General features: G+C 53.3%; 1 protein-coding gene across 2 annotated transcripts; it reads left to right on the top strand.

Moving 5' to 3' along the window:
- The first annotated feature begins 11,965 nt into the window (after window positions 1-11,965).
- Window positions 11,966-21,446, top strand: SERPINH1 (serpin family H member 1). 2 transcript variants are annotated; one of them, XM_063094574.1, is made up of 6 exons: window positions 11,994-12,039; window positions 15,437-15,531; window positions 16,109-16,773; window positions 17,771-17,869; window positions 17,977-18,209; window positions 20,443-21,446. In XM_063094574.1, exons 3-6 carry the CDS (start codon window positions 16,152-16,154, stop codon window positions 20,743-20,745), a joined length of 1,257 nt encoding a protein of 418 aa, XP_062950644.1. In that variant the 5' UTR covers window positions 11,994-12,039; window positions 15,437-15,531; window positions 16,109-16,151; the 3' UTR covers window positions 20,746-21,446. The 2 variants fall into 2 exon arrangements, with proteins under 2 accessions (XP_062950643.1, XP_062950644.1); XM_063094573.1 differs by lacking the exon at window positions 15,437-15,531 and having other exon boundaries at window positions 11,966-12,039.
- Window positions 21,447-25,975: the final 4,529 nt, after the last annotated feature.

The following is a 25,975-nucleotide window of genomic DNA, read 5'->3' as shown; positions in this document are numbered from 1 at the left end:
TGTGTTTAGGAGTAATGTAGGGTAGAGCGAGTGGATAGTCTGGCGAGGCTGGCAGGGGCTGAAAAGGGCTTTGACATCAGGCTGGGGGCTTGGCTGAATCCTGAGGGTTGCAGGGAGCTTGGTTTTGTTTTTTTTTAACTAGGTGGTGTCTTAGGATGACCCCCTGGCAACAGTGTGGAGGAGGAGAGACTAGAGGCAGGGAGGCTAGTGAGCAGGCTGGTGCGATGGTCCAGGGAAGAAGAAGCAACCAGGTGAAGCAAGGTGACAACAGTCTCTCGCTCATTCATTCATCCATTCTTCACATGCATTTATGGAAAAACTTCTCTGAGCTAGGCCCTGGGTTGAGTGCTGGGTGCTGGGACTTGGTAGTGATCCAGACAGACAGTTCCTGGCTTTTTCAGCGAGGTTACATTCTAACAGGGAAGGCCACCATCAACAGCCAGTGGCTTCATGTTCCAGTCAGCTACAGCTGTGGTTCCTGAGGGCTGGGTACAAGAGGTGCCCAGGAAACCAAACGCAGGGTCTGGGCAGCATTGGGACGAGGGCAGGGGGTGGAAGGCATTTCTCGAGACAGCCCCTGACCTGGGCATCCTGACCTAGCGAGCACAGACGCCTCATTCAGCAGACCCTGGCGCCCTCCCTGCTGCAGTACAAAGCTAACAATATGGCCATTGAAGGATTCTGCTACTGCCTGAGGTCCAGCTTTCCTGCCCTTGTCCTCCCGCAGCCACACAACCCTGGCCTTCAGTGGGGAAGAAAGAGCAGGATTATACTCAGGTACTGAGGCTGGGCCCACCACTCCTCACCAGAGTCAGTCTGGCTCCTGGGCCCAGGTAAGTGCCCAGGCAGGCACCTTCTTCAAACATCCAGGGCTCTTGCTCTAAGCATGTGGAGAGTCTGACAGCTAGAAACGGGGACAGAGATGACCTTAAATGCCAACAACATGCCCTGTACGGCATGGATGTGTAGGACTCCTGGAGCACACTACATTCATCTGCAGAGGTGGGATTGGGCTCATGGATGAAGTTGGTTAAGATCAAGCTAACTGAAGCCTTAGTTTCCAGAGGGCTGACCTCAGGACTGTTCCTAGAACGTGTCTAGTGCACTCTAGCCTTGGGCCTCTGCACATGCAGCTCCCTCTGCCCGGGATGCTCTCCTCCCACCATAAGCTCTTCACAGGGCTGGCTTCTTTGATAAGAAGAATAATGGCTCCCAAAAGATGTCCACATCCTAATCCCTGGAACCTGTGAATGGTAAAAGGGACTTGGCAGATGTGATTAAATTATGAATCTTGAGATAGGCGGATTTTTCTGGCTCAAGGTACTCAGAAGGGTCCTTATAAGAGAGAGGCAGGGGTCAGAGTCAGAGAAAGAGATGTGGAGATGGAAGCAGAAGTCAGAGATGGGGGAGGTTAGAACACTACACTACTGGCTTTGAAGATGGAGGCAGGAGCCGTGAGTCAAGGAATGCAGGCAGCTCTAGAAGCTGGAAAGGACAAGGAAACAGATTTGTCCCCACAGCCTCCAGAAGCAACTTCTGGCCCAGTTTAGTCTTCTGATCTCCAGAACCATAAGAGAATAAATTGGTGTTGTTTTAAGCCACCGTTTGTGGTGATTTGTTACAGCAGCCGTAGGAAACAAGTACCGCTTCTCATTACGCAGGCTTAGGCTACCCCGTGTAGTCTCTCCCCCAACACACATTTTCGTTAGCCCTTGTCATTACCAGTTCATTGCCTGCTTCCCTTAGCAAGCACGTGAGGCTTTGGAGGGCAAAGGCCTGGTTTTGTTCACTCTTGTATCCCAGCACCTAGAACAGTAGGCTCTCAATAAATATTTGCTGCATAAAGGAAAGAATGAAAAAATAAATGAAGGACAGTATGATTCTGTCTCGTGCACACTGAGGGCAAGGGGAGGGAGGTGCTCTGGCTGGCTGGGGGAGGCCTGCCCAGCTATCAGGAGGCAGAGGGTTCTCTGAGCTGCAAGAACTGAGGGAGCAAGGCAGGGAGGGGTGAAGGACATGGTTGTGTGCATGCCTGTGTGTACCTAACACAGAACTCGTGTGCACACAGTTTACAAGGTGCCTCAAACCCAGTGTCTGTGTGTGTGTGTGTGTCCCTCAGAACAACCTGGAAGACAGGCTGTTGAAAGGAACCATTGTTCCACTCACTTTGCAGAGGGGGCGTTGAGGCTCTGGACAGTGATATGAGCAGAGTGGGGTCATGTCCAGGTTCCTCTCTAGCAAGGTCAGTGGGACCTGAGAAGTGCCTGAAGTCTCTGCCTGCTCCCCGAAGCCTTCCCAAGGCCTCACACGCCAGTCCTACTTGCTGCTTGGGCTTCCAGACTGGCCCTTGCTGTCCCCTTCCTGCCCTTGCCTTCTCTCAGGGCTGGGGCCAGGTGAGACAAGTGAGGTATTCACCTTGTGTGCAAATTAAGAGGGGCACCAAACCCTCAGTAACCGAGATAAGTAACATTTTCCTGCAACATTTAAAAAAATCAAAGTTAATGCAAAAAATCCACAATGAATACCAAATTTTAAATAAAGACTTTTTATTTTTTCTTTCACTTCAGACACCAATATGGCTTGACACTGTACTGTTTTACTGATCCTGTTCAGGACTGGCTACATAATTTTGAAGTGGGGCCCCTTCTCCAAAAGTTACTAAGGATTTCAGGATGACAGCCACAGAACATTCAACCAATTGGGAGGCCCTGTGAGTCTGCGTAGGTCATACACCCATGAGGTCAACCCTGGTCCTTTCTTTATTTAAAATTTTGATATTTTGTTCATCATGGAATTTTTGCATTGATTTTTATTTTTAAAAATATTGCATGAAAATGTTATTTATCTTGATTACCAAGCTCCCATTAATTTTGCGCTCAAGGCGAGTGCCTCGCTTGCCTCGCCTAACTGGTCTTCTCTGCCTGGTATGAACTTCTCAGCCTCAGGCAGCCTCCTCCAGGAAGTCTTCCCTGATCCCCAGCTGTGCACTGAGTCAGGTACTTCTGGGTTCCAGCAGCCCTCTGCTTCCTCCCCTCTGTCACGTTCCTGAGAACAGGGAGCAGATTTGGTTTGTTTCTGTGTTCCCAGCACAGGGCCTGGCTCAGAACAGTTGCTTAGGAAAAGTTGATTTTGAGTGAAAATGAGCAGCCTGCCAGTGTTTGGAATTCTGTGTCTACAAGATGTCTTTGGGTCAAGTCCTTTTGTCTCCAGAAGGTCCATGGGAAAGCCCCTATGGGGTAACCCTTGAGCAAGACTCCCTCTCTGAAAATGCTCAGCGGTGGCAGCGCCAGCTCTGTGGGCATTGGACCTGCTCACCCCTCACCCCCCTCCCGCCCCACCCAGGGGTGCCATGGCAGAGCCAGCCCCACTCCAGGTGGAAGGGCAGACATCTGGCACAGATGGAGGGGTGGGCCATTGCTGTGGACCTCTGATGCTGGTGCTGGCCTGACTTTGGCCTCTTGTGGACCCACTGGCTCAGTGCACAAACTTTACTGAGCTCTCTCTCTGGGCCAAGCCCCGTGCTGGGGGCTTCTAACCTCAGGGACTTACATTCTTGCTCCAATCACCAGGCTCCCTACCTTGTTCCTGAGACCAGGACTTGGTGTCTAGGTTTGTAGCTGAGACCCTTTCTAGCACTTAGCCCCACCTTACTGGTCTTCCAGGGCTAGGACCCTGTGTCACAGAGCTGGAGGATGCTGGCCATGGGTTCCTGTGTCCCAACTGTACCCTGGGACTCCATCAAACCTGGCCACCATTTGTCTAGCTCCCCTTCCTTCACTTCCCCTGCCTGGGGCCTGGGCAGGTTTAACAAAGTAATGGACTGACTTGTAGGCAGTGGCCCACAAATGGGTAGCTCCCAGAGTCCTTGGCAACACTGATACCTGCATGATGCCCTTTCAGGTATGGCCCAGCTGGCTGCAGTGGACAGAACCTTGGACCCCAAGCAAGGAGACCTGGCGGCTTCAAATCCAGCTCTGTTACCCCAGGCTCTTTGAGGCTCAGCTTCTTCATCTGCAAATTGGGGATTAAAATGCCTACCTCACAACAGGGTTATGGGAACTAACAGAGAATGCCCGAGCTGCTGGCACAAGCGGGCATCTGTAAATGCTAGTTCCTTTTCTCCTGCGCTTGCTTTGGGTGCTCTGACTGGTCAGCTGTGCCCCCTGGGTAACCCCCTTCCCACTCTAGCTCCCAGCCTCTGAGGTGGTATTTTTTTTTTTTTACAACTCTGTGTCCCAGCTAAAGAGACAGGGAAACTGAAGCTCAGAGGGACCAGAGACTTGCCCAAAGTCATGCATGGAGTCAGAGGCTGACAGCAGCCTGGATCCTAGAAACTGACTCTCAGCTAGAGGCCTGGCTCCGTGGGTGCCCGGCTCCTCCCCTCCTGTTTCCCTGTCTGGGCCTGGGATGCTGAGCCTGTGAGGACAGCTGTAGGTGCAGCATCAGCTGTGGGCCCCTCCCTCATGGCACGTGAGGACCTACGCGCACACACACAGCTCCGGGTACTTCCATGAAAGGCATGTTTCCTTCCTGAGTCAGAGCAGACGCAGCATGGACGGCCTCTGGGCCTGGCTGGGCTGCAGTCCCAGGGCTCCAGCCTGCCCTGCGAGCCAGTCCCCCTCCCTGCTGGAACCTCTGGGCAGCGGCCAGCACAGCTGCATCCCTTCAGCAAGGCCTGCAACGATAGGCCCACGTTGCATCAGCTCAGCCTGTCTGCACGGGCTCCGTCCCTGACAGCCAATGGGACCTGGCCGAGTGTACGGACCCCAGCGCTGGCCCACCCCACCCGCCACGGAATCACCCTGCGGCAGCCTGGTCCTCCCTCAACATTCTCAGCGAGGGAGGAGCAGAAGGAGGAGACACTACTCCGTCACATCCAGCGTGGCCCTCCCCCTCCGTTCTGCCCCCACCAGCAGCCCTGGCAGCTCCGCCTTGGTTTCCCTTCCTGGAGGTAGCAGAGGCCTCCCCTGTGCCTGGCATGGTCCTGTTTCTCCCCAGCCTCTACTCTTCTCACTCTCTGTACTTGATCTGACCCGCATCTTCTGTCCGTGGCATCCATGACTCTCCTGTGCCAGGACTTCCCAGTTGTCATCTGCAGACTGGCCTTCTCTCTGAGTGCCAGACTCGCAGACGTGACGGCCTCACGCATGTCTCCAGTCCACACACAATGGAGCTCACTATCTTCCCCGCAAAGCTCATCACCTACCTCCCGAGTCTCCATCTCAGGAAAGGGACCATTTGCCACCTGTTCAGCCAGGCCAGCCATCAGAGAATCCTCCTTCCCTCCTCCTGGGCCCTCCATGCCAAGTTCATCACCACTGGGCTTCTTCAGCCCCCCGGTCCCTGCCAGGATCCAGGCACCAGCATCTCACTCTGGGTTATCATGACAATCTCCTCTCTGGACTCCCTCTCTCACTCTCCACTCAGCAGGCAGAGAGCTCTTCTAAAAATATCAACATGACCTGTTCCTTCTCTGCTAAATCGCCCTCAGGAGGAAGCTCCAAGCTCCTGAGACAGGCCTTGCCAACTTCTTAACTTTACCCACCCACACCCCCGTCCCCTCACACTGTGACTTCTGTTGGGACTCTTTCCTGCCCTGCCCTGGCACTTCCTGTGAAATTCTGTCAAGATCTGGCTCAACTTGGCCTGAAGCCTAAAGCCAACATGCTCGGGCTGATGGGAAATGCCAGGCCTGGCCAGAGGGGCCTCCAGCCGCAGCCTCCCACCTTCCCCAGGGCACAGTGAGGGGGCCCCGAGCCCCTGGCCCCAACTCACACGTGGACCCCTTCGTTCCAGAACATGACGTCCTGCTAGATGTTTCTTTTCTATTCACTTTATTGATGTTTTAAAACTGATGGTAAAAGTAATATGCGCTGTCGAAAAAATATAGAGAAACAGAAGAGAAAATGGAGATGACATTTATTTCCATCTCCAGAGATGCACACTGTTAAACCATTTAAGAGAATTTCCTTCTAGCCTTTCTCCATGACTATTATATACATCTATGTGTATTTTATTAATTACTTATAATACACATTCATTAATAAAAAAGAACTCAAACCTCTAAACAGCAGAAATGTTTTGGAAATTAAGTGGAAATCATCCAATAGTGACTTTTTTGTCTTTTTTGTGAAATGTGAACATCCTTTCAGACGTCTGTAGTGCTGCACATAGAATTTTCACAAACATGCTCTTTTCTGCTTTAATTTATAAACTGCTTTAATTTTTATCCTCTTTCTCTGCCTGAGGATGACAACTGCTTCCCCCTTTCTGAATTCTGTCAACATTGCATCCCTTTCTGACCTTGTCTCCAATTTTTGGCCCTTACAAACAAGGCTCTGATGAACATTCTTGTACATGGATCTATGTTCGTATTTTAAAAAATCATTTCCGTAAGCAAATTTACTAAAAATTGATTTTTTTAAACATGGAATGGAAATAATGTCCAATTTAACAAATGTGTGCTACAAATTGAAGTTGAGGGGAGAGGGAGGGAGGTTGGGGGATAATTGGAAGGCGACAAATAGTACAAAAGCAATTGCTGGTAATGGGTATGCCCCCAATATGAATCGGGCCCCCACATCATGGGCAGGAGGGGGGACAATCAGCTTTGTATCTCATGAATATTCGAAATAAAATTTTAAAAATGTGTGAATAGGTAATATATTCATATAGTCCAAAAATTCATAAGGGATGAAAGACAAGTCTCTCTCTTCCCCTCTCCCTCCCATCCAGTTCCTCCCCTGCCCTGCAATGAATGTTACCCGTTTGCTGTGCGACCTTCCAGGACAGTCCGTGCACGTATAAGCAATGGCAGCTCCTCATAATACTCTTCTTCACTCTGTTCTTCCGCTCTAAGATCGGATCAATATTGGGAGATGAAGAACTGGCTCACTTTTTGTTTTTCCCAGCTTCATAGTATTTCCACCTCCTATCATGGACAGTTGGGTTGTTTCCAGTCTTTACTATTACAAACAATGTTGCAGGAAATTATTCGGTAAAATATTTATAAAGCTTGCAGTGCAAACTGCTTTCTAAAAAGAGTTTGCCAATTTCTCCTCCTGCCAGGAGTGTGTATGAATCCTTCTTCCTGTTTATAATTAAACCCCCTCAGATCCTTCCAGACTCTGCTCATATCCCCACATTACAGATGAGTGGCAGAGAGGTGCGGTGGCTTGTCAAGGTCACTTGGTGAGTGGTGTCAAGGATTGATCCGAACCCAGACTTCCTGACTCCCAGGCTAGATTCTTCCCCCACTGCCAGGCTGCATCCACGCTGCCTGTACCTCCCCAGAGAAGTCCCCACTCCAGGCACAGCCCTTTGCTGGCCTTGTGTGTATGTGCAAAGCCAGGCGTAAGTGGAACCAACAGGATGGCACTCAGAGGATACAGCAGGAGTGGTCAGAGGTGGCTTCCCCAGGTTGGGTAGGATTTGACCAGTTGGTGAAGAGGTGAGCAGAGGTGTGGAGTGAGATCCTAACATCATCTAGAGTTCACAAAGTCTTCTCCTAGTCCTTATTTCATCTGTGCTTCTCATTTTCCTCGACAGTCTCAGTCCTACTTTACAGAAAAAAGGGAATTAGATCACGGACACATAGTCAAGAAGTGGCAGAGCTGGGATAGATCTCAGGTCTCCTGAACCCCAAGTCAGGGCTTTTGGCATCCTTAACCCTGGAAGGATGCACTGGGCTAAAGCAGATTAGAGCTGGGTTGGGGGGGTCAAAGTTCAGGAGTCCTGACTGTCAGAAATGCAAAGGCAGAGAGGAAAGCCCTGCGTCCAGCCTGGGCATCACTATTATTACAGGTATCCTCAGGACCAGGGGGAGAGAACACAGGGTAGGGAAAGGGCAGGGCAGAATTTAACCACCACTCTTCCATCCTACCAGCCCTCTAGGCCTAGCCTTGCAGGCAGCTGGAGCCACTGCCAGAGTTGCCAGAGGAGGCCTGGGAGGGCAAGACGTGTGTAAATGGGTTGTGTGAAGGGGCTGCCCCTGAGTACCACGTGTGTGCACCGCATGTGGGTGGGTGGACACACATGTGTGTATACAGCATGTCAGTGGGCTTGTGTCTTCGGGGTGTTGTGTCAGGCATGTGGGCGAAGGCACTGGAGTCCCTGTGTGGCTTCTCTCAGCACCAGAAAGGCTGCAGAGGGTGGGGGTGGGGGCAGGCCGGTGCTGGGAGGAGGAGGGGAGGGATCACGCACTGCCCACCCCGTGCTGACTGGCCTCCCACCTCCAACGTGGCAGCATGCAGGACAGCCCTTCTGGACAGATGGCCTCACACTTCATGAGAGAGAATCAGAGATTGCAGAAACTGCGTTTTCCTGACTCATGCCTTGGGCTGAGAGCACATTCTTGGCTCCTGGACAGCATCTCAAAGAAGAGCTGCCTGTAGCAGCTCTGGCTCCCCCAGGGAGAGGGATGACCCTGGACGGGTTGTCCGAGCCTTTCAGGGCCCCAGTTTTATCCCATGTAAAAAGGAGAAGGGGCTTAAACTTTCTACCAATTAATGTCCTATAATTAAAAGTGAGATACTGTGGAGGGCCAGGGTTAGGGCCAGGCAACAGCAAAACGGCCCATAAATGTCACTTCCCTCTCCTCCACTTAGACCTGGTTCAAATCCCAGTTCTAACTCCAACTTGCTGTGTGCCCTTGAACATGTTGCTGAGTCTCCGTGATCCTCAGTTTCTTCATGTTCAAAATGGGAACATTCTTACTTACCTGGAAGGATTAAATATGATAATAAATGTGAATGTGCTGGGCTCTTAAATGATATGCTAGTTTTTGTCCTAGGATTCTATGGGGTGAGGACTGAGTGAATCTAGGCACTGGGGCCAATGAAAGCTGTTTCTGCAGTCCCTGGCAAAACTGGTCCTGCCTAGACCGCTGGGTCAGTTGGAGGGTGGTGTGGGGGAAAGGGGCTGGGAGTCCAGAGGCTCCATCTCTGATTTGCTGTGTGACTTTAGGCAAATTCTTGCCCCTCTCTGGGCCTGAGTTTTCCTCTCTGTAGTGTGAGGATGCAGCTGGACTTGATGGTTTTCTATTTTCTGCTGCGCACACCTCAGGGGATCTTCAGCTGAGATCTCGTGTGCAGAGTAGCAGGGACAGCTCCTGCAGAGAGCTGAAAACACTGGAGGAATCCAGACCTGAAATGCTTGAGAGTTTTTCTGCATTTCAGAGTCTTCTCCACCCCCACCCTCCCACCCCCATAAAGAGTACTTTTTCCAGAAAGTGCAGCCTGGAATGTGGGGGGAGGGCCTCAGCTGCCTGGGCTGGGCTCAGAGCTAAGAATAATGTGGCAAAGGCTCTTGAAATTTTTTTTGCTGATCCTGGAAATTTAAAGGAGCCATCGCCTTTCTTTCCTCAGGGAGGCTGCGCTTGCAGCACAGTAGAATCGGTCAGCCTCTTTGCATCACTCATTTGCTGGCCACGGTTACCGAGGGTTACCAAGTGTCTCTTCTGTGCCATGCCCCATGCTGGGAGCTGGGGACCCGGAGTGAAAAGGAGTAGGCCCTGCCCTTCCAAAGTCTTCAGTGAGGTTCACTGACAGTACAGGCTGATAACACAGAGATAATGCAGCATGAGAGGCCACGGAGGAGGCTTCTGACCCAGTCTGAGCTACAGAAGGGGTCTGGTGAAGCTGCAGGGGGTCTTCAGACCCAACCCCTCCCTAGGCCTCAGCTTCCCTGTCTGTAAATGGAGGGCATTGGTCCTCTCTACCTTGACCTCCTAGGTTTCTGGGTTTATCTAACAGTATGAAACTCTGTTTACCCCTCTGCAAAATGGGACAGTCATAGCACTCCCAGCTTCCCCCTCAAGTGGTGGTGAGGCCTAGAAGAGCTGTAAGAGTGTGGAGAAAAGGCAGTCTTTGTGGGACTTTGACATCGGAACCTGCTGGAAACCACGGTGGTGAGCCTCTCCTTCATCCTGCCAGCTTGGATGGGCCCTCTCTGTTCCTGCCCCAGCCCTTATTTCACAAATCAAGTTACAAGGAACCCTGAAGGCCAAGGTGGGGATGGGGGTGGAGAGTGGGGTATGGCCTGGGACCCAGGCAGTGTCCTTGGATGGAAAGAACTTATGCTTAGGGCCGAGCAGCTTAGGGCCGAGCAGGTGGCGCACTCAGGAGAGTGCGGCTCTGGGAGCGCGGCGACGTTCCTGCCGCGGGTTCGGATCCTATATGGGAATGGCCGGTGCACTCACTGGCTGAGTGCCGGTCACGAAAAAGACAAAAAAAAAAAAAAAAAGAACTTATGCTTAAAAGCAATATACAGTTGAGGCAGGAGAAAGCACATGAGAACCAGGAATGCTACCCAAAAGAGATGGATGCCACTCCAAGACTGGGAGGTTTTGTTAATGTCAGACCTGTCCTGAAAAAGAATCCTGGGCTGCCTCTTAAGGAGGTAAGTTCACTGGTCTTGCAGGTGCCTGGGTGCTTACCTTTTTGGGATTCTTTGACCCTGATTTGAATAGTCTGAAGCTTCTGGGATCTAATATTTCCCACAGTCCTTGTAATCAGAAGACTTTGAGCATCAGCAGCCTAACCCAAACTGAGAAGTTAGTCACCACCACCAGGCTGGGGTGGCCAGAAAAGGCCCTCCCCTACCCCCTGCCCCTGCAACTGACTGAGGTCAGGGACCCAGATGATTCATTTGCTGCATGCTGAGATTCATTTGCTCCCCAGGCATGCACCCAGAAGTAAGAAGATGCTCAGCTCAGCTTGTTTGATCAACAGTTTGTTGATGGATTGAACGAGTGAATAAAATGTCTCTCCACTTGGTCTCTCCCTCTCCACACTGTGCCTATCTGTTATACATCATTTCACTATTTAAGAAGATGGGCGGGATCCTAAATCATCTTCCTTACTGGATTACCTACTAACATGCACATACCCTTCAGAATGTACATCCCTGAGGGCTGGGACTTTGTCCTGTTCTCAGCAGTGTCTTCAGCACCCGGAGCAGTAATGAATACCCCAGCTTAACTCAGAACTCAAGGGGCCATCAGCTGTGAGAGGGTGGGGTGGGAGGAGTTGCCAGTGAGACCTGGAGCCTGTGGGAGGTGATCCAGACAGGGAGGGGGCAGGGACGACCAAGGATTGAGAGAGAAAGGGAGAGAGGGGCAGGGAAGGAAGCAAGGAATGCCTTATCTTCACATTTCGCAGCCAAGGGAACTTGAGGCCTAGAAAAGGAAGGTAACTCGCTCAGGGTCACATAGCACGTTATTTAGTGGATAGCCAGGGTTTTCCTTCCCGTATGCCTCTACCTGCCCCGCCGGACCTCCTGATGTTCCCAGGTGTCTCTGCCTCACTTACTCCAGGACTTGGGCTTTCCGGGGCGAGGATCAGGTACCGGGTCTGGCCCCACCCGGCCCCCGCAGGGCTCTCACCGAGATTGAGCTCAACGAAGGTTTTAGGATGAACCCCGGATGGAGAAAGGCTCTGCCTCCCAAAGTCTGACCACCTCCCCGGAAGCAAAGGAGAGGGGCCCTGACTGAGCGGTGACAGAGGGGGACCCCGTTAAATTTCAGCTCGAAAACGGGGGGTGTAGGGGGTTGGGGGGAATAGGTCCACTTCGGGCAGAGCCCCTGCAGGGAAAGGGGTGCGGGGAATGTGCGGGCAGGAGTGGGCCGGCTTGTGCGCAGAGCCGGGGGGATGGCCCTTGGAGCCCGGTGTTCCCTCCGGCTCAGGGGTCTGATCCTCCTCCCCCCGCGGGGTCAGAGGACGCCTGCGCGCTCTGAGCACAGCGGGTCCCGGCGGAGGCGCCCCGCGGCCGGCCTGTCGCAGGCGGCGGTAGGACCCAGGGGCTGGAGCGCACCCGCTGAGGGAGGCGGCGGGGGCCGGGCCGGGCGGGGGAGGTCTCTGGCTCTTTTTGGCGGAGCCGGGGCGCCCTCCGGAAGCTTTTCCAACTTTCCAGAAGTTTCTCGGGGCGGGCGGGAGGGGGTGGGGAGCGCCATATATAGATCCCTGGAGCGGCGGAGCGGGCGGAGAGTAGAACCGGTCCGCGGCGAGAGCGAGTCCCCGGCCCCGCGCCAGCCCGGCCTAGGTGAGGGGCGGGCCTGGGGGCAGCCGGGGAGCGCCGGGCGATCTGGGGGTGCTGAGGGGAGTGGGATGGTGATGGGCCCGGGAGGGGTTGGGACCGTGTTAGAGCGGGGAAAGTGGAGTCTTGGCACTTTGGAGGCAGCTGGAGGTTCGGGATAGAGAACTGGGGCTGGATGGTGATGGAGCGAGCCTGAGGGCTCAGCAGAGATCAGAGGCGGGTGGGGAGTCGAAGCACTCGGAGGATCCAGAGAAAGTGCAGGATCCCCTAAAGTTTGGGGCGGGGGTTGGTGGTGCAGACATGAGACAGTGGGGCTGAGGGCTAGGGTGCTGAGACCAGCCCTCTGCAGAAACAGAGGAGGGAGGAGATGGGGTCTGGCGCCTCTTCCAGCAGGGACAGGGAGGACAGGCCAGCTTTTAGTTCGAGGTGCCTGCAGTTCTGCGGTTGAGGCCCAGGGGCCAGCAGTGATTGAGAGCCCAGCCTCCTCATAGGCTTGTTAGGGGGCATCTGAGCCTCCTGAAGGTAGGGTGGTAGGAAAGGAGGTGAAATAGTCTTGTCTTTTCCTGGGGTAGGGTTCTTGACTCTTGGGGTCTGCATGCTTTGGGAGGAGTCACCAACGGTGGCTCCATTTCTGGTTGGCAGCCTGCATGTGTAGATAATGGCAGCTAAAGGAGTGACTTGACCAGCACCGATCTTCCTCCCCGTCAAAAAAAAAAAGGGGGGGGATGAAAAATCAGCAGGGTTTGCATCCTGGGGGCCGGTGTGTGTGTTGGGGGGGCAGATGAGAAGGCTTTGAGTCACCCACCCTTACTGTCCACTGCCATCTGGTTCCTGGAGTAACTGCAGGGTTAAGGCTACTTCAGAGGCCAGGGTTTCCTACCCACAGCTTAGGGACATTCCTGAGGTGGCTGTAGAGGAGGAGGAAGAATGAAAACACTTCCAGCCTGGCCCCAAGTCTCGGCCCCTCCTCTTCCCCGGTTTCCGGCGGGTCCCTCTGGGCTGCAGGGCCTGGATGGAGGCCTGGGGAAAATCAGGAAGCTTTGGTTCCCTGGAAGTCTGACTGGGGCCACACCCTCCTGTCTTCAATGGTTCATGTACCCATCCCCTCTTCCTGTCCCCTCCTTTGTCTCTGGTCACTGGTATTCCCAGCAGAGATTTTTTTGTACTGGCTGTAACAGGACACCGCATGCACCCCTCAGGAGAGACTCCTCCCGTGAGTGCTTCTGAAAGGAAGGAGCCCTGAACTGGGAAACCCGACTCCTACTCATCCCTGAAGGAACTGGGGTGGCTCCCTGCCCTGGCCTCAGTTTCCCCCACTGTACAGTGAGGCGGTCGACCTCCAAGGTCCCTGTAGGTCTAGGACTGGTTATGCCTTCTGTGCAGGGGCAATGTGTGTGGGTGCCCTTTGGGGACAGGGCCTTTCAGGTCCCTCCTCACCTGCCTTCTTCTGGGCCCATCCTCCTCACTCTTCTGTTTTCTTTCAGAATGAAAAAGGCAGGCAGTGACCTCCCCCTGAGGCAGTTTCAAGGTACTTTAGACCCCTCTCAAGTGTTTGAGACCCTCTGGTGGCCCCCCAGCATCTCCTCCCTTTCTCTCTTTCTTAGAAAAACTCCTGGAATCTCCAACTAAGTCTGTCTAGCTGTGGTCACAGCCCTCAGCTAAGTCATCTTGTATGCTTCTTTGTGAGACTGTGAATTGTCTAACCTCGGCCCGAAGGCTGGCATTTCTCTGTGGCAAGATGGGCTGGGCTGGGGCTTGCTTGCTGTAACGTGCCTTCCTCTGTGCCCGCTGCAGGGTTTAACAGGGCAGCCCTTCCCCCCGGCCACGTGTCTCCCTGCAGAGACCGATGTGCGGATGCGAAACAAGGCCAGGAAAGCTCCTGGAGTCTGCATGGCTTCCCCTGGGGACCCAGGCCTCCTGTTTCTCAGGCTAGAAGCCCCCCTCTGCTGGCTGGTGGAGATAATTCAGCTTCCTGCCTGCCACGTCACCAGGAGCAGGAGCTAAGCTGTGTGGCTGCCTGAGGAATGCCAACCTAGTCATTTGGAGCTTTCTTGAAAAGCCCCTCCCAGCCCTCAAAGTTCTGGTTGGCTGGGGGTGGGGGCCATCAAGATGGTTCCTGCCACGTGGCAAGCAGGGCTAGGAGCTGGGCTCATTGACTGCTCCCTAAGGGAGGGGATGCTGGTGACTTTGGCAGTGGTTTGAGCTCTAGCATCAGCTGTCTATGTTAGAGGTGGCCTTTGAGTAGGGTAAACATATGCCTATTGTCCTGGCATAAAAATTAGTAGTGCCCGTTTTATTTCCATAAGTGTCTTCGTTTGTACAATAAATTATATAATCACTCTGCCTTTGAGGCTCCAGTCCTGGTGGGAAAGGAGCCAGGGCCAGGAGGGAAGTGGCCTGGGGCCTAGTCTGGGCCCCAAGATACCCTCCACCCCAATTTGTACTTTATGATGAGACTCAGATCTCTCTTGTATCATCCCCCAGGCATTTGTGTGCCCCTCCAGGATCTCAGTGGCCCTCCCTCCTCTCCCCACCTCCCTTCTCTTGGACCCTTTGCTTCTCCTTTGCACTGCACCTTCAAGACCCCAAGGAAGGCGGCAGCCCAGGAAGGTGGGAGGACCTGCCTAGGTGTTCTGGATGGCAGCAGTAGCTTCTTCCTAGAAATACAGTGCTCATGCAGGCAGGCCAGGGTCCTGAGGCCAGGTCCAGGATTGCAAATTTTTTGTGTTTGAGGAGGACCACAAGATGGGATCTATCAGAGCAGTAGGGTCCCAGTATTCACCAGGCTTCCTTCTTACCCTTCCCTTTGCCCTATCTTCTCCCATCCAGCTGCAGGAAGTAAAGGGGGAAATGACCTGAAAGGAGGGGGGGGGGGGGCGTGGAAGTCCCATGAAAAGAGACTGTCCTGATTAGAGGCCCCAGAAAGGGGAGTGGGGCTTGTCCCAGGGGCCACTGCTACTGCTGGGGTTCAGGAAGGGAGCCTGAGGGCAACCCTGAAGCCATGGGCCAGATGGCCTGTGTGGCAGTGGCTGTCAGATGGGAAGGCAGAATGGAATCTGATGTGACTCCAGCTTCCTGGGAGGCTGAACACACATTTGGCCAATCTCTGGCGATAGGGGGAGGGGGTTGCTGCTCCACTGAGCTGTGACTCACTCTCTTCCCCGGTATCCTGTCCTTGCTGCTCTCTGTGGAAGTGTCCCCCCCGCCACTCCACCAAGTTTCCAAAGGAGTTGGTCCCAGGAGTTTTTGTCCTAGGAATTTCCCATCCACTCCAGGGGCTATGGGCAGATGGGCAGGTCAGGTCCCTGCCAAGATGGAAGCCTAGGGCTTGGAGACCTACACCTTGCAGCTTGGAAAAGGGAGACTGAGGTTGGGTAGACACACACACTCTCTCTCTCTCAAGGTCACCCTTGGAGCAGCAGAGTGGAACATCTGGGCTTCCCCATTTAATGAGTGAACCATTCAATGACTCATTAACATCCCAGGACAGAATGAAAGGTATGGGGCAGGACAGGCCAACAGCTCTGTCCCACCTGACATCCTTTACCCAGGCACCTGGGCAACCCTCAGCTTGGCTGCTGCTTTTTCTCACTAGAAAAGGTCCCCTAGGGTCATGTGAGATCAGAGCTGACCTCTGTATAAACTGATGAGAACCCTGGGTCTGACCAAGTGTCCCTGTTTTACCATCATTCGGGAATAGCTGAGGCTTGTTATGTGCTAGGCACTGGGGATACAGTGGGGAACCAGACCGGCTATGTTTCCTGTCCTTGTGGAGGCCACAGCATACTTAATGGCAGAAATAGTTACATAATAAATGTAGAAGTAGGTGTAAGTATTGGATGTCCACGGCAGGAAATCCACAGGGTGGTCTGATGGTGATTTGCTGGGAACCCTGCTTTGGATGGGGAGGTCAGAGAAAGCCTCTGAGGACTGGGGAGCCCTGAGTCAGGTTTGGGCTTTCAGGACTCTGGGCTCTCTTGATCCCATCTGCAGGGGACCTGGTGGTAGCCAGAGGCTGGGGATGGGTGTTGGTGAAGAAGGCCCAGAGCTTCAGGGCCACCTTCTCTCTCTGCAGCCCTCATAGGTCCACTGTGGTGCACGTGGCCCACCTCCCAGCCATGCGCTTCCTCCTGGTCCTCAGCGCCTTTTGCCTCCTGGCCGTGGCCCTGGCGGCCGAGGTGAAGAAACCTGCAGCCACAGCAGCCACTGGCACAGCAGAGAAGTTGAGCCCCAAGGCGGCCACGCTGGCTGAGCGCAGCTCGGGCCTGGCTTTTAGCCTGTACCATGCCATGGCTAAGGACCAGGCAGTGGAGAACATCCTGCTGTCGCCCGTGGTAGTGGCCTCATCGCTGGGTCTTGTGTCACTGGGTGGCAAGGCGGCCACAGCGTCACAGGCCAAGGCAGTGCTGAGCGCTGAGCAGCTGCGGGATGAGGAGGTGCACGCCGGCCTGGGCGAGCTGCTGCGCTCGCTCAGCAACTCCACGGCGCGGAATGTGACCTGGAAGCTGGGCAGCCGCCTGTATGGGCCCAGCTCAGTGAGCTTTGCTGACGACTTCGTGCGCAGCAGCAAGCAGCACTACAACTGCGAGCACTCCAAGATCAACTTCCGTGACAAACGCAGTGCCCTGCAGTCCATCAACGAGTGGGCCGCGCAGACCACCGACGGCAAGCTGCCTGAGGTCACCAGGGACGTGGAGCGCACTGATGGCGCCCTGCTGGTCAATGCCATGTTCTTCAAGCGTGAGTCTCCTCCTCCCAGGAGCCCTAGTTTCAGCAACATTCCTATGCTGAGCACTTCGCTGCTTCTCTTGTAATCGTCACAACCTTTCTAGGCAGGAGTGTTATCAAACCCTTTCACACACTGCAAACTACATTCAGAGAGGATAGGACAGGGAGCCAAGCCCCCAGAGGGGCTCCAGAGGATGTGTTCCTGCCAAAAGTCATCAAAATTCAGTAATCAATTCTGCCTCAGCAGCAAGCTGGAGAAAGGCCCCTAATCCTTAAAACAACCCTAAAGACAGGCACTCTTACCTCCATTTCACAGGTAAAGAAACTGAGGCTCAGCTCAGGGCCAGGCCTCGGGCCCAGATGCATCTGTATTCAATTGAACATTAGATCTGGGGTAATGGACCTTTTTGAGTTCTTGTGTAGGTGGTACTGTTGCCCTCACTGTTTGCTGTGAGGAGGAGGTAACCCTGTGTTACAAATGAGACCAAGCAAGGAGAGGCGAGAAGGCTTCCCAGCCAGTCAGTGGCTGACCTGGACTGGAACGCAGGTCTGGTTGTGACTAAGGGAAGGACTCAGGCCACTGTCACACAAACATTGTCTTTTTGCTTATTTTCTGGCCATGGAGACAGAACTTGCAGGCAAGAATTAAGGGTGGTCACAGGGTACAGACCCCCTCGGTTCATCAGGTGGGTAGAAAGCCCAGCTCAGCACAAATACCTGACTAGTGCCAGGGCCGAGGGTGGAATGAATTCCCTGTCCTGTGGGAGCAGTCAGGCACTGACTATGGAGAACTGCATGGCATGTCCCGGTGCCAGGACCCCTTCATCCCAAAGCAGGGAACATGTACTCGGTGGGCTGGGCACTCAGGGGAGGTGGGTAGCCGCTGGGCCCTGAAGAATGGAACAAAGGCTGATGGCAAGGATAGTTCAGGGTATGCAGTAGGGGTGGTTGTGGGCCGTGTCTGTCTGGGGTGTGTATATTTCTGACTCTCTGTTCTGCCCCTCTGCAGCACACTGGGACGAGAAATTCCACCACAAGATGGTGGACAACCGCGGCTTCATGGTGACTCGTTCCTATACCGTGGGTGTCACGATGATGCACCGGACAGGTGGGTGCCATGTGGAGCAGGGCATCGGTGAGGGGGTCCAAGGGTGCCTGGGGTCTGGACTGCACCCACTCCACAGTGTGCCCAGTGTCCTCTCTGCCCTTCTCCAGGCCTCTACAACTACTATGACGACGAGAAGGAGAAGCTGCAGATGGTGGAGATGCCCCTGGCCCATAAGCTCTCCAGCCTCATCATCCTCATGCCCCACCACGTGGAGCCCCTTGAGCGCCTTGAAAAGCTACTGACCAAAGAGCAGCTGAAGATCTGGATGGGGAAGATGCAGAAGAAGGCTGTCGCCATCTCCCTGCCCAAGGGTGTGGTGGAGGTGACCCACGACCTACAGGTGAGGGGTGGCCCAACTCAGGCCTGCAGAGCTTGGAGGCAGGGGAGGTACTTGGGGCACTCATTCACCAGCTGAGCAGGTCTGTCCTCAGCCCCGCTGGGCGTCCGGGCAGTCCTGGGCTCTGCTGTGTGGGAAGCTGGGGAGGAGGTGTGGCCCTGCCATTGGGCAGCTGGATGTAATTGAACATCAGCTGTGTGCCAGGCACTCTTCCAAGCACTTTATATGTATTAAACTCTATTTATCCTCAAAACAACTTTGTTAGGTAGCATTATAAAGTTTATCTTATAGATGAGGAAACTGAGGCTCAGAAGGGGTAAGTGATATGTCCAAAGTCACATAGCCAGTAATTAAGACATCCTGTGCCAGAGCCAGCCCTAAGTCCCTGCAATGCCTCTGAGAGTTTGACGTGTCCCCAGTTACAGATTGTTCAAGCTGGAGGATTATCCACCATGCAGTAATAAGACAAATAACTGTGGGTCACTTAAGGATGCCCAGAAACTTAACACATGAGATCAAGATTATTTTGTTCTCACAGCCACCCTGGGTGGTGGGCAGAGGCTCAGAGAGAATTCACTAAAGTCCCTCTGGCTCCTAAGTAGTGGGGCTGCAATTAGCCCTCAAGGTGAAATATGGTGGCTTTGTGGTCAATTAGGAGAGAGATTTTTGACCTACTCGAAAGAGAAAACTTTCATCTCATTTTTGCCTTGGATAAATGGTTCCTTGGCAGGCTTCTCACCCACAGAATTGATCAGACTTACTGCTGAGACAGCTTGGATAGAGAAAGCTTGAGATGAAACGGGGCATAGGCTTCAAACCAGACATTAGCAGAGCTTCTGCTGGTCTGTAGTGTAGACACAGAGCTTCCAGTGAGGAGCCCTCACTGCTCCCTGCTGGGCCTGGCTTGATTCTTCCCCAGCCCCTTCTCCAATGGCGTGTTCCTCCCATGTCTTCCTGGAACCCTCAGTATATACACCACCTACCAGTCCATGGGGTAGATTGAGTTGGGGAATTCAAGGTATGTGACTCGTACAAGCTCATTGGGCCTGGAATAGCTAAGCCTACCTAGAATACTTGTCTCAGGACCCCCTGAGTCTCAGGACCCCAGGCCTAGTGCCTGTTCGGCCTTGCCAGGGAGGGAGAGACTGTCCTGCAGAAGCTTGGGCCCAGGAGGCTGCAGTTCACTCAGCCAGTGGTCTTTTGCAGACATCCCTTCCACACTGAGAGCCGGGCAGAGCCCTGGACATGGGCCCTCAGGGAGCTACCAGCCAAGGTGAGAGAGACAGACAGGAGCAGACACTGAACAGAGGGAAGCCCAGGGGTGCTGAGACCCAGGGAAGGCACCACTTGTCTTGTGGGTTAGGGAAGGCTTCCTGGAAGACGTGGTGTCTAAAGAGGCCTATAGGGAGAGAGGATAGCCATGTAAGAGGCCAGTTGTCCAGTGAGGCTATCTGTGGAGAGCTAAGGGGTGAGACTGGAGGCTGTGGTATAGGCACAGGTCACATATCAAAGAGCTTGTGTTTCGTATCCAAAGGCTCTGCAGAGCCATGGGAATGTGTGTGTGTGTGTTTTAACTTTTTACCATGGAACATTATAAAGATATATTAAAATTAGAGATTAGTGTAATAAATCCTCATGTGTCCACCACCATTATCAGCTCACAGCCAATAGTGATTCATCTTCGCCCAACCCTCTGGCTGCATCGAGTTTCGAAGCAAATCCTAGGTATTATAGCACTCTGGGAAGGTTTTAAGCTCCAGAGTGGCATGGACATAGCTGTCCTTAGATCAATCTTTCTTAAATTTGAGTGTGCTAAGAATCACCTGGGGAGCTTGTTAGAAAGCACCGGGCCCACCCTCAGAGATTCTGTTCAGTGGGTCTGGGCTGGGGTCAGGGAATGTGCATTTCAGATGAGCTCTCAGGTGCCGCTGTGCTGCCCGTCCTTGAACCACACTTGGAGAAGCACTGCTTGACATTGCCAGGCAGTGCCAAAGATCAGTTCTAACCTGTGTTTCTAAGTCTCAGCTTCCTCATCTGTGAAGTGGTGATGCAAAGCCCTTGCAGGGTTGCAGTGAGAATGAGAGCAGTAGTTTGAGGTGCCCAGCACTGTGCCTGGCACACAGGGTGCCCGGGAGTGTTTATGTCCTTTCTGAGGAGCAGTCAGAGTATTGTGGGTGGAGGGTGAGGGTGTAGGAGCCTTGCATGCCATGGCCTCACCTGGCCCCTGGTCCCACAGAAACACCTGGCTGGGCTGGGCCTGACCGAGGCCATTGACAAGAACAAGGCTGATTTGTCGCGCATGTCGGGCAAGAAGGACCTGTACTTGGCCAGCGTGTTCCACGCCACCGCCTTCGAGTGGGACACAGAGGGCAACCCCTTTGACCAGGACATCTACGGGCGTGAGGAGCTGCGCAGCCCCAAGCTGTTCTACGCCGACCACCCCTTCATCTTCCTGGTGCGAGACACCCAGAGCAGCTCCCTGCTGTTCATTGGGCGCCTGGTCCGGCCCAAGGGTGACAAGATGCGAGATGAGTTATAGGGCCCCAGTGTGGGCACAGGATGGCAGGAGACGGCCAAAGGCTCCTGAGACACATGGGTGCTATTGGGGGTTTGACAGCTGAGGATATTCCACCGGGTGGGGGTGGAAAACAGACCAGGGTTCCTGTGTGCCTGAGCGGATCTTCCCCACTAGATTCACTCCGCTTGAACATGGGCCCCTAGATATCATGATACTGAGCCCAAAGATGCCACATCTGTGGGACCTGGGTGACAGTCATCCTGCCCCACCCCCAAGGTCCTACATCCAGCCTGCCTCAATCAGTGTTCATATTTATAGCCAAGTACTTTCCCATCTGTGTGACGAAGTCAAGCTGGGGGGCTCAGCCCAGCCCTGCTCTGACACTACCACCACCTCAGCCACCTCCCCAGCTCTGTCCCAACCTGTCCTAACTTCCCTCAACTACAGAACTTGGTGCTGCATCCCCTGGGACCAAGCCACCCCAGAATGGCCCTGGCCTCAGTGAGGGGGATCCAGAAATACTCACAGGAGGGAGGGGCTCCTGGGCAGACTCTGATCATGAATCATTGCATGAGTCATCATGGGGATGAACTTTTTGTTTTTATTTTTTTCTTTTTTAGTTTTTCAAAGATGGGGAGAAAAGGGGGAATGTGAGCCTTTGTTGCTGTCAAACCGAGAACTTATTTGTACATTTTTTTTTCAATAAAACTTTTCCAGTGAAATTTGTTGGAGCATAGAAGAAGATTGGATCAGGAGATACCCATCATTCTTCTCAGGGGACAAAGTCTCTTTCAGTTCAGCTAGATTTGCTACTGACAGCCCATATCAGGCCCTGCAGATAACTGTGCAGACAGTGCTGTGCAGCGGGTCCACTGCGTGCTGACTCGGGAAGTTGTTCTGGCTCTGGCAGCCCTGGAGGGGTTGTGGCTGCTCAACCTGGAGTCCAGGGCATCCTGGTCCTGCTGTGTAGGGACCCAGTCTTCAGCCCCTAGCCTTTCATTTTGCAAACCGACCTCATTTCATACCCAGGGCCAGAGGGTACAAACTCAGGCACACATGGAGTAGGTTGCCTGACTTTGGGCCCGGCTTTGGAAGGAAGGAGCTTGTGGGGATTCTTGCTCTCAGATGGTCCAATGTATTGGGTTTGTAGCAGGAGAGGAGGAGGAAACTAGTACAGTCCCTTCTGACACAGTCCTCATGTCTGTGGCCTCTCATGTTCATTAGGGCTCCTGACACCACACTTGAGGGAGTGAGAGGCTGTGTCCCCAACACAGGACAGGAGACTGCTGGCCAGGAAGGCAGAGGAGCAGAGGAAACTGGATGTGAGCCCCATCTCTGGTGCCTGCTGGCTGTGTGACGTTGCGGAGGTCACTCCCTCTGTGGGCACCTCTCTAGCTTCCCTCTGCCGACAACTCTAACCTGGGCGTAGTTGGTCCAGGGAGGGACCCCTATCTGGCCAGGCAATTCAGTGGAGTCCACTGAGATGTGAATGGGACTGCAGAAGGGCCGGCTGATTCACTCCCATTATTACCACAATGGAGTTTTAACAAAACTTTTCAGAGTTCAGGTCTGTCCTGTGCTGTGGACTCAGTAAATGAGATCTCCACCCTCAACAGGCTTCATTTAGAGGTGGAGACAAGTATTCACTGCGTTCTACGGCTCATTCTGTTGCCAGACATGCAATCCTTGTTTTTCTGCCTCAGGGCCTTTGCACTAGCTGTTCTTCTGCCTGGGAAATGGTTCTTCTAGATCTTCACAGGGCTGTTTTTTGTCATCCAGGACAGCTTGAATGCCATCTGCTCAGAGAGGCTTTCCCTGACCACCCAATATAGCCAGCCTTGCTCCCATCTGTTTCTTTACTTTGTTTTCTCATTTTACTGATTCCTTAGCACTACAAAACTATGCACTTATTGTACACGTTCCCTGTCTTCCCTACTAGAATAGAAGTTCCACGAGAATAGGGACCATGTCTGTTCATCGCTGTGTGTCCTGCACCTAGATTCAGCATAACACATACAAGGTACTAAAAACATATTTGCTGAGTAAATGAAAGGACTGTTCTGGAAAGGACACAGGGGCTCTGGGAGTCCAGAGGAGGAAGCCATGACTGCCTGGGGAGACCAAGGAAGACTTCCAGGAGGAGGTGGCGTGGGTGGCCTTGAAGGGTGAGTAGGCATTTCTTGGTCAGAACAGCGATTTTGGTTGTAGCAGCTCGTACTGTTTTTGTATTTTGCTCCTACTGTGTACTAGATACTTGATTATATAATTTTATCTAAGCCTATTAATAGCTTGGCTGGGTAGGGATTGTCCTTATTTTACCGGTGAGATAAGTAAGGCTGAGAGAGGTTTCGTGACCGTCTGAGGCCCCACAGCCAGTGGGGACTGAGCTGGAATTTTATCCTAGTCAGTTGAGTAGTTGTTCCTGCCTTTGCACCATACAGTAAGGGCAGGAGAGGAACTGGCCCTCAATCATGAAGGTGCATGACATGCTTACAGTCTATATTCGTCTCACGTAATCTGCACAATAGCCCAGTTAGGTAGGATGTCATCCTTATCGTACAGGTGCAGCTCAGAGACTGGAATAGAACCCAGGCCTCCTGTCCCTGAAGTTCATCCTGCAGCAGCTCTCCCACCAGGTGGGAGTGGGCAGTGAGATAAGCCAGGCCTGGGTGTGGAGGCGCAGAAGCCACACTCCTGCATCCTGGCATAGGTGGGGAGGGTGGTAAGAGGTCTGTGCTCCCATCTCGCATCTCGAACACCCTGCAGTGAGGTCTGGAGTTGCTGATGGGAGGGCGGCAATGCAGGTGGCAGAGGTAGATGGGTGAGGGTCGGGTGGGGGCTTATGGGTGGTCCAACCAGTGTCAACGCCCCCAGTGGCTCATCACTGTCCTTTGTGGAGCTCTCCTGCCGCCTGGAGGCCATTGGAGGGATTGCCCTGTTATTCCCAGCATGGTGCTTGTTAAAATCTCAGATGTTAGATTGTGAGGGTCTCAGATGTGGGTGCAAGTAGGGGATTAACCTACCGAGTGCCTACTATGTGCCCAACACTGCCATGTATGATCTCACTTAATTCCCAGGGCTTCCCTGAGGAGTAGCTATTACTTCCCATGTTATAGATGAGAAAACGGGCTCAGAGAGGTGAAGTGACCAGCCCAAGTTCACCCCCAGGTCAATGACAGAGCCTGGCCTACATGGCAACCTCTGTCTCCTAGTTGTGGAGGAAGAAGTGAGCTCCGTACTCCACAGTTTATAGGGAGCAGTCACCAATGGGATCTATATCATCTTTATCCCAGTCCCTGCAGCATGGGGCTTATTCTCTTTCCAAGACTCCGGCTATAACCTCTTAGAGAGCAGGCCTTTGTCTGCTGGTGTCTTGCTGCATCCTGTACCTAGCATAATGCTTTGCACACAGGAGGTGCCTAATAAATGCTCAAAGGAAGTGGTTCAGTGGGTGCTGTGGTACTTAGCTGCAGAGGTACTGGAGACTGACAGACTCAACGAGAGTCCCAGCTCTGCCACTCCCTAGCTGTGTGACCTTGGGCCAGTTACTTAACCTCTCTGAGCTTCAGTTGCCTCAGAGTAGGATGGGAATAACAGATTACTTCATAAGGATGTGGTAAAAGTTAAATGACGTAACCCATGGTACTTAGCAAATATGTAGCCAATAAATATCAGCTGAAAGTAGTAATTCCAGATCCTACAGCAGAGCTGGTTTTTGAGCCACACCCCTGCAACTTTAAAGCCCAATTCTTCCCCTGATGCCACAGTGCCTCGGGTTCAGCTGGGCTGAAGTGTTAGGGAAGACTCCTGGAAGAAGGGGTGCTAGTGTTGGATAGCTATGAAGGAAAGAGGCATTCTAGATGACAAGAGCAGCTGGAACAGAGGTGCAACCGCTGGGATGGGCAGGTGAGCTGCGAACACAGTGAGGGGGCTGGTGGAGAGGCTGGAGGGGAGAGCAGAGGGGTGAACTGCTGGAGAAGGCTGGGGCGGGGGTGATGGGGAGGCCCCAGGCTGAGGCACAGAGCGGGCCAGTGAAAGTTTATAGGAGCGGAACAGATGGTCTTTGCCACTCAGCCCCTCCACTTTCCCCAACCTTCTTTCCTGCCATTCTCCCCTCTCCACTTCTCACCACCTCCCTGTTTCCTTTTGCTCACGCTGTCTCCTCTGCCTGGTCTCATGTTGCTCCCATCTCTGCCTGTTGAGCCCCTCCTCATCTTTCTAGGCCTATCTCAAAGGTCACCACCTCTCCCAGGGAACCTTCCAGGCCTCCAGTCAGAAGTGTGGCTCCCTCCAGTGCTCTGTCGCAGCATCTCTCACGGCACGGACTGCATTATGCCTGCAGGTGCTGTTGGGGACACTCAACCCTTCATACATCTGGCTGCAGTCTTTCTTCCTTTTCCTCAGTGTGACCTGGATATGTCTGCTCAGCTCCATTACACTCCACTCTCCAGTGTCTCATCTGTGGGGGGAGCACCAGGTTCATTCTTGCCCAGGCCTGGGCTGACCCACCTGGCTGTTCCAGCAAGAATGAGGGAGTGTTTTTGCACTTAAAATGCACATGCTGAGGAGCGGACAGCTCTATTACTTTCCTTTTTTCCATGTCATTCCTCCATTTCCCTACACTGCGTACAAGCCAAAGATCACAACCCAACAGGGGAGACAAGCAGGGGTCCAAGAATAGGAGGGGAGCACCAAGCTACATTTTATGATTTATTGTGACATGAGTTTGATGCTGCAGCCACCAAATTATATGGTCAATTTGTCAGTTGAATTCACAGCACTGCTAGTCTCAGGTGACATCTAGGGTACTGATCTCAGGGTGGGAATGAGACAGGGGACATATGGGAAGACTTTGATGATTTAGAGCCCCCCCCAACCCCTAGCCCCACTGAGCCTCCGTGCAGCAGAAACAGTCCCTGCTCCTTTGCCTGACGAGGCTAGTGCCACCTTTCCTGAAAACCTTGAAATGACCCTGCCTTGGAAGTTACCCTGCAAAGTGTTTTTGTTGTTTGTTGCCAAGTAACAAGCCACTCCACACTCAGTGCCTCCAAACAACAATTTATTCTTTTCACAGTTCTGTAGGTTGGCTGGCCTTGTCTGGGTTCGCTGGCATGGCTGCATTCACTGGATCTGGGCTCCACTGGGCCAGCCCGGATGCCAGGCCTCTCTGTTCACACGGTCGTTCATGCTGGCTTCTTCACAGCCTGGAGGCCTCAGGATTCCGGGAGGATGCAGGCAGGGGCTAAGCCTG

Source organism: Cynocephalus volans, chromosome 4 (genome assembly GCF_027409185.1).
Source record: "Cynocephalus volans isolate mCynVol1 chromosome 4, mCynVol1.pri, whole genome shotgun sequence".
In the NCBI taxonomy this organism is placed as follows: domain Eukaryota; kingdom Metazoa; phylum Chordata; class Mammalia; order Dermoptera; family Cynocephalidae; genus Cynocephalus; species Cynocephalus volans.
This window is presented reverse-complemented; position numbering and strand designations above follow the sequence as displayed.

What these genes read in the sequence shown, in the direction of transcription:
- SERPINH1 (XM_063094573.1), top strand. Translation starts at nt 16,152, where the DNA reads ATGCGCTTCCTCCTGGTCCTCAGCGCCTTTTGCCTCCTGGCCGTGGCC. An exon ending in CAATGCCATGTTCTTCAAGC is followed by an intron (nt 16,774 to 17,770) that starts GTGAGTCTCCTC and finishes GCCCCTCTGCAG; the next exon opens with CACACTGGGACGAGAAATTC. An exon ending in CACGATGATGCACCGGACAG is followed by an intron (nt 17,870 to 17,976) that starts GTGGGTGCCATG and finishes GCCCTTCTCCAG; the next exon opens with GCCTCTACAACTACTATGAC.